Source organism: Oncorhynchus mykiss, chromosome 18, assembly GCF_057628025.1.
Source record: "Oncorhynchus mykiss isolate SJ-2025 chromosome 18, ASM5762802v1, whole genome shotgun sequence".
NCBI lineage: Eukaryota > Metazoa > Chordata > Actinopteri > Salmoniformes > Salmonidae > Oncorhynchus > Oncorhynchus mykiss.
In genome coordinates, this window is record NC_143039.1 from 16,310,001 (window position 1) to 16,318,218 (window position 8,218).

Below are 8,218 nucleotides of genomic sequence, written 5' to 3' on the forward strand. Positions count from 1 at the left end.
TGTATCATCTTGTTTTTGTCCCTTTTAACTTGCTAGATAGTCAAACGCATGGCAGTAAACAACAATATGACGCAATCGCTAAGGCAACACTCATAGTATATAACCGTGCAAGCTAACTTGCAATATCAAGTTTACGTTTGATCAATTCAATTATATTTCCCAACTGTCTGCTGTATTCTGTCTGTGCTGTATGGGTTATTAGCTGTCCTATTATGTAATGTCACACATGTAGTATTCATCTTCTTTCCACATCTTCAGGTGTGAAACTAGTGACAGAGGGCCACCGGGATGACTAGTGTAAGTACTAAACCTTTACATTACAACATATAATAGACGGTAATGTAATCGTATTGTGCTATAGTACTGTAGCTAGGGTGATTGACGCTTTTCCTCTGATTGATTTGATTAATAACCGTGTAGGTGCTGTGTGGCCGAGCCCGGCTGGTGATGACCCAGTCGTCAGGGCGTCAGGCCCTAGCTGCGCTCAGGGTGGGCTGGATACGAACCTTCTCAGCTGCTGGTTCTGATGAGCCTTATTTTGTCGTGTCACGTGGGGACTCAGACTCAGGTAGGCTACTGCTATATGGACCACAACACTGGTTAATTTCTCATTTACGACTAACTGTGACCGTATTTTGGCCTGTGTGTTTTTGAGTTATGAATTGTAATTACAGTGAGTTCGGAAAGTATTCAGACCCCTTCCCATTTTCCACGTTTTGTTACGTTACAGACTTATTCTAAAATGTATTAGATATTTTTTTAAATCCCTCATTACTCTACACACCACCCAATCATGACAAAGCGAAAACAGGTTACATTCTTTCGGTGCAAATTCATTAAAAAGATTCAAACATAAATACCATATTTACGTAAGTTTTCCAACCCTTTTCTATGAGACTTGAAATTGAGCTCAGGTTCATCCTGTTTCCATTGATCATCCTTGAGATGTTTCTACAACTTGATTGGAGTCCACCTGTGGTAAATTCAATTGATTGGACATTATTTGGAAAGTCACACACCTGTCTATATAAGGTCCCACAGTTGGCAGGGCATGTCAAAACAAAAACCAAGCCTTGAGGTCGAAGGACTTGTCCATAGAGCTCTGAGACAGGATTGTGTGGAGTTACAGATCTGGGGAAGGTTACCAAAAAATGTCTGCAGCATTGAAGGTCCCTAAGAACACAGTGGCCTCCATAATTCTTAAATGGAAGAAGTTTGGAACCACCAAGACTCTCCCTCGAGCTGTCCGCCCAGCCCAAACTGAGTAATGAGGGAGAAGGGCCTTGGTCAGGGAGGTGACCAGCTCCAGATTTCCATTGTGGAGATGGGAGAACCTTCCAGAAGGACAACCATCTCTGTAGCACTCCACCAATCAGGCCTTTGTGGTAGAGTGGCCAGATGGCAGCCACTCCTCAGTAAAAGGTGCATGACAGCACGTTTGGAGTTTGTCAAAAGGCACCTAAAGGACTCTCAGACCATGAGAAACAAGATTCCCCTTTCTGATGAAACCAAGATTGAACTATTTTTCCTGTGGGGATGTTTTTCAGTGGCAAGGACTGGGAAACTTTCGAGGGAAAGATGAACGGAGAAAAGTACAGAGAGATCCTTGATGAAAACTTTCTCAAGAGCATTCAGGACCTCAAACTCGGGTGAAGTTTCACCTTCCAACAGGACAACAACCCTTAGCACACAGCAAGACAATGCAGGAGTGGCTTCAGGACAAGTCTCTGAATGTCCTTGAGTGGCCCAGCCAGAGCCCGTACATGAACCCGATCAAACATCTCTGGAGAGACCTGAAAATAGCTGTTCAGTGACGCTCCCCATCTAACCCGATAGACCTTGAGAGAAAATAGGATAAACTCCCCAAATACAGGTGTGCCAAGCTTGTAGCGTCATACCCAAGAAGACTCAAGGCTGTAATCGCTGTCAATGGTGCTTCAACAAAGTACTGAGTACAGGGTCTGAATACTTTTTATAAATGTGATATTTCCGTTTTTTTTATTTTTTAATATTTGCAAAAAAATACAAAATGTTTTTGCTTTGTCATTATGGGGTATTGTGTGTAGATTGATGAGGGGAAAAACAATTTAATCAATTTTAGAATAAGGCTGTCACGTAACAAAATGTTAGTTACCAGTTATGGGGTCTGAATACTTTCCGAATGCACTGTATGAATTAAAAATGAAACTGAGAAAATGATCTCAAACTTTCCATAACTATAGCTACTGTTAGGCAGAACATGCATTGTCTAACAGATTTAACATTATTGTATTACACTCCTCTTTCTCCCTACCAGGCCCTAGGACAGTATGGCCTGATGAGAACATGGGACCATTTGGCCCCCAGGACCAGCGGTTCCAGTTGCCAGGTAACTCAGGCTTTGACTTTCACCTGGAAGGCATGGCAGACCAGAGGATTAAAGGCCCAGTCCACAGGACGGTACCTGACGTTCTGACTGCTGCTACTAGCAACGAGAGACATGAGTTTGTAATGGCCCAGTTTGTCAGCGAGTTTCAGGTAAATACGTCACTCACAATAACTCCTTAACTAAAGAAACGTGTCCTTATTCAATTGTTAATAAAAATGGATATTATTCTTAAACATTTCAAAAATATATTTATATAATTAAAAACATTTCTATTATGTTTCATACTGGTAGAGTTATATGTTGAATACTTAGATGTTTTTTCTTTGTAGGGCAAAATTGGTCACATGTTATCGAGGAGCGTCCGCAAGGCAGAGCACTACTTTGATCAGCCCAATGTGGACTGTTCTATACAGACCTGTCCTGAGCTGCTGAAGAAAGGTAGCATGGTGTAGTCATACTTATCATACTTATATTATCATAACATTAACTATTCATGTCGTTTTTTTTTAACCCCTTTTTTCTCCCCAATTTCGTGGTATCCGATTGTTTTAGTAGCTACTATCTTGTCCCATCGCTACAACTCCCGTACGGGCTCGGGAGAGACGAAGGTTGAAAGTCGTGCGTCCTCCGATACACAACCAAGCCGCACTGCTTCTTAACACAGCGCGCATCCAACCCGGAAGCCAGCCGCACCAATGTGTCGGAGGAAACATCGTGCACCTGGCAACCTTGATTAGCGCGCACTGCGCCCGGCCCGCCACAGGAGTCGCAATGAGACAAGGATATCCCTACCGGCCAAACCCTCCCTAACCCGGACAACGCTAGGCCAATTGTGCGTCGCCCCACGGACCTCCCGGTCGCGGCCGGTTACGACAGAGCCTGGGCGCGAACCCAGAGTCTCTGGTGGCACAGCTGGCGCTGCAGTACAGCGCCCTTAACCACTGCGCCACCCGGGAGGCCCCCATTCATGTCATGTTTTATCAACCGCAGCCCACACACGTCAGTTTATATTGCACACAGCCATGTCCACTAGGGGGAAGTAACTGCATTGCTAACGTCACTAATGTTGTCCAAGTGGGTGATAGCTGACTTTTCTGTAGGCCTATTGGCTAGCTAGCAGTTGAATGTGTAACACGTCTCTTCATTTCCTCTGTTAGAGTTTGAATCCTATTTCCCCTCGGCCCCAGCCAGCGCCATCACTGTTGTCACGGTGAAACACACAAGATGTGAGGTGATCGACAAAGAAGTGATCGACAGAGAACAGCTACTTCACAAAGTGAGTTGGAATGTCCACTGGTTGTTTCCCATTGATATGGATTCAGTGATACTAATTTCAGTAAATTATTCTGCCATCACATTTTGGAGTTGTAGGCCTGCGTACTTATTGAAGGTCTTACTCTGTACCTCCCCTTTATTGGTGAACTGTTTTCTTGTCTGTTAACTGTCAGTTAGTTTGACTACTGACAGATACTAGATGTTTTCTGTTATTTCAGTTAGTTTGACTACTGACAGATAGTAGATGTTTTCAGTTAGTTTGACTACTGACATACTAGATGTTTTCTGTTAGTTTGACTACTGACAGATACTAGATGTTTTCTGTTAGTTTGACTACTGACATACTAGATGTTTTCAGTTAGTTTGACTACTGACAGATACTAGATGTTTTCAGTTTGACTACTGACAGATACTAGATGTTTTCAGTTTGACTACTGACAGATACTAGATGTTTTCAGTTTGACTACTGACAGATACTAGATGTTTTCAGTTTGACTACTGACAGATACTAGATGTTTTCAGTTAGTTTGACTACTGACAGATACTAGATGTTTTCAGTTAGTTTGACTACTGACAGATACTAGATGTTTTCAGTTAGTTTGACTACTGACAGATACTAGATGTTTTCTGTTAGTTTGACTACTGACAGATACTAGATGTTTTCTGTTAGTTTGACTACTGACAGATACTAGATGTTTTCTGTTAGTTTGACTACTGACATACTAGATGTTTTCTGTTAGTTTGACTACTGACATACTAGATGTTTTCTGTTAGTTTGACTACTGACAGATACTAGATGTTTTCTGTTAGTTTGACTACTGACAGATACTAGATGTTTTCTGTTAGTTTGACTACTGACAGATACTAGATGTTTTCTGTTAGTTTGACTACTGACAGATACTAGATGTTTTCTGTTAGTTTGACTACTGACAGATACTAGATGTTTTCTGTTAGTTTGACTACTGACAGATACTAGATGTTTTCAGTTAGTTTGACTACTGACATACTAGATGTTTTCAGTTAGTTTGACTACTGACATACTAGATGTTTTCAGTTAGTTTGACTACTGACAGATACTAGATGTTTTCAGTTAGTTTGACTACTGACATACTAGATGTTTTCAGTTAGTTTGACTACTGACATACTAGATGTTTTCAGTTAGTTTGACTACTGACAGATACTAGATGTTTTCAGTTAGTTTGACTACTGACAGATACTAGATGTTTTCTGTTAGTTTGACTACTGACATACTAGATGTTTTCAGTTAGTTTGACTACTGACATACTAGATGTTTTCAGTTAGTTTGACTACTGACAGATACTAGATGTTTTCAGTTAGTTTGACTACTGACAGATACTAGATGTTTTCTGTTAGTTTGACTACTGACAGATACTAGATGTTTTCTGTTATTTCAGTTAGTTTGACTACTGACATACTAGATGTTTTCTGTTATTTCAGTTAGTTTGACTACTGACATACTAGATGTTTTCTGTTAGTTTGACTACTGACAGATACTAGATGTTTTCTGTTATTTCAGTTAGTTTGACTACTGACATACTAGATGTTTTCTGTTAGTTTGACTACTGACATACTAGATGTTTTCTGTTAGTTTGACTACTGACATACTAGATGTTTTCTGTTAGTTTGACTACTGACAGATACTAGATGTTTTCAGTTAGTTTGACTACTGACAGATACTAGATGTTTTCTGTTTGACTACTGACAGATACTAGATGTTTTCTGTTATTTCAGTTAGTTTGACTACTGACATACTAGATGTTTTCAGTTAGTTTGACTACTGACATACTAGATGTTTTCAGTTAGTTTGACTACTGACAGATACTATATGTTTTCTGTTAGTTTGACTACTGACATACTAGATGTTTTCTGTTAGTTTGACTACTGACAGATACTAGATGTTTTCTGTTAGTTTGACTACTGACATACTAGATGTTTTCAGTTAGTTTGACTACTGACATACTAGATGTTTTCAGTTAGTTTGACTACTGACAGATACTAGATGTTTTCAGTTAGTTTGACCACTGACATACTAGATGTTTTCTGTTATTTCAGTTAGTTTGACTACTGACAGATACTAGATGTTTTCTGTTAGTTTGACTACTGACATACTAGATGTTTTCAGTTAGTTTGACTACTGACATACTAGATGTTTTCTGTTAGTTTGACTACTGACAGATACTAGATGTTTTCAGTTAGTTTGACTACTGACAGATACTAGATGTTTTCTGTTAGTTTGACTACTGACAGATACTAGATGTTTTCAGTTAGTTTGACTACTGACAGATACTAGATGTTTTCTGTTAGTTTGACTACTGACAGATACTAGATGTTTTCTGTTAGTTTGACTACTGACAGATACTATATATTTTCAGTTAGTTTGACTACTGACATACTAGATGTTTTCAGTTAGTTTGACTACTGACATACTAGATGTTTTCTGTTAGTTTGACTACTGACAGATACTAGATGTTTTCAGTTAGTTTGACTACTGACAGATACTAGATGTTTTCTGTTAGTTTGACTACTGACAGATACTATATATTTTCAGTTAGTTTGACTACTGACAGATACTAGATGTTTTCAGTTAGTTAGACTACTGACAGATACTAGATGTTTTCAGTTAGTTTGACTACTGACAGATACTAGATGTTTTCAGTTAGTTTGACTACTGACAGCTACTAGATGTTTTCAGTTAGACTACTGACAGATACTAGATGTTTTCAGTTAGTTTGACTACTGACAGATACTAGATGTTTTCAGTTAGTTTGACTACTGACAGATACTAGATGTTTTCAGTTAGTTTGACTACTGACAGCTACTAGATGTTTTCAGTTAGACTACTGACAGATACTAGATGTTTTCAGTTATTTCAGTTAGTTTGACTACTGACAGATAATATATGTTTTCTGTTATTTCCCAGTTTGTTAGTGGTGCTAAGGAAATCTGCTTTGCTCTGTGGACAGCTGGCTTCTGGGCTGACTTCATTGACCCCTCATCAGGATCAGCTGTGAGTTGTTCTCCTACCTGTTTTTGTTTGTTTATGTCAACATATCTATATAATGTGTAATACATATGTAATATTCATGTACTGTTTACTGTACTTCATCAATCTGAGATATTTTCCAGGAGACAGTATGTAATCTTCAAGACAACCACATCACATCATTCCTTTGTCTTGTCCCACAGTTCTTTGGATCTCACTCCAACCACCCACTACTCAAAGAGGAGGAGTGGAGCCGTCTAGGTTTCCACATCGAGGCCTCTGGATCCTGCACAGTTATCCGTCACGTCCTGAGGGGAACACCTACGTTTGTTGGAACTGTTTTCACCACTGCACCTGCTAACAGTCACGTCATGGAAAGACTTCAAGGCCAGTCAAGTGCATTCGAAGACGGGGACTAGTTTTTATATTTTATTATCACCATGTGAGAATGATGTATCTCACTATCCAAAAGACTGTTTGTGCCCTGACCTCTGTTTGTTCACTCTGGATTGTTTTGGAGGAAAATCGTTGCCCATTATGCCGTTGTCTTCACCACACCAGCATGGAGAGGAAGTTCTACTGGGTCGTTGTCTTCAGACGCATGCCTAACTATGTTAACCTGGTCCCAGATCTGTTTGTGTTGTTCTGTTAGTGCTGTCTTGCCAAAGTTGGTAAGAGGACACAAACAGATCTGGGACCAGGCTATATAACTATGTACTTGGAAGTAGACAGGTAGGTTGCGTACAGTAGTGCTGCGATCTGTCGTTGACTCTGATGATATCATAAAGACTTGACTGAGGAAGATCCCTTTGACTGCTGTGTTTAAACACCCATTAAACCACCTAGCTACCTTTGACTGAGGGCCCTTTTCCTGGCCTTGGTGCTGAAGAGACGTGAGATATAACTCCGAAGGCAATGTTCCGCATTCACGGTAAACGCTGCATATCTCAGTTCAATCTGAAATAATCTTTACATTTATATCGTGCTGTAACACTCAAATTCAGCACTACGGATTGAATCTAGTCTAATATAGTTAACACTTTCAGGCTAATCTAGTGTCTACAGAGTATTGCTACTGTACAGGGTTTTCCTTCACTTGCACAATGGGAATAGAAATATGGTGTTCTGGAGGAGTCTGTTGTACGTTTCCACCATAATGAATTAAAATGTCTATGTTGCTGGTATGGTACACATCATTCAGTCCTTCAATCATCTAATGTAAGTAAGAAAGTAGCGACTTGTGAGGCAACACACAACACTAAACAAAATAATGAATAGCTAATCCAAAAGAGATTTTCAGTTTGTCCTCTGTCCTCCTTGCATACGATTAGAAATGTAAACAATGCAATTAACTCTTTGCTAATTTCCTAGCGCTAATTAGGGAACACAAACACTAGAAGAAATTGAAATGGATATGCCTGAGGTAATGCGTTACTCTGCATCTCAGTGCTACAGGTGTTCGAATCCAGGCTGTATCTCAAATGGCCGTGATTGGGAGTCCCATAAAAATATGACTTCTGGGCCTTCTCTTTTAGTAAAGTGTTCCCAGGACAAAGAGTATGTTGTTTGGG

The 8,218-nt window shown here is 39.8% G+C and overlaps 1 protein-coding gene across 4 annotated transcripts in view; it reads left to right on the plus strand.

Annotated features, from left to right (window-relative positions):
* The window catches only part of LOC110495389 (cobalamin trafficking protein CblD), an 8,277-nt gene extending 441 nt beyond the window's left edge, over nt 1-7,836 (plus strand). For all 4 annotated transcript variants that reach the window (XM_090206741.1, XM_090206743.1, XM_090206742.1 and 1 more), the window contains exons 2-8: nt 259-297; nt 421-568; nt 2,297-2,517; nt 2,698-2,806; nt 3,526-3,644; nt 6,585-6,671; nt 6,851-7,836. In XM_090206741.1, the coding sequence (XP_090062867.1) occupies nt 289-297; nt 421-568; nt 2,297-2,517; nt 2,698-2,806; nt 3,526-3,644; nt 6,585-6,671; nt 6,851-7,066 (909 nt within the window). In that variant the 5' untranslated portion in view covers nt 259-288 and the 3' untranslated portion in view covers nt 7,067-7,836. The remainder of the gene's footprint in view (nt 1-258; nt 298-420; nt 569-2,296; nt 2,518-2,697; nt 2,807-3,525; nt 3,645-6,584; nt 6,672-6,850) is intronic.
* Nucleotides 7,837-8,218: the final 382 nt, after the last annotated feature.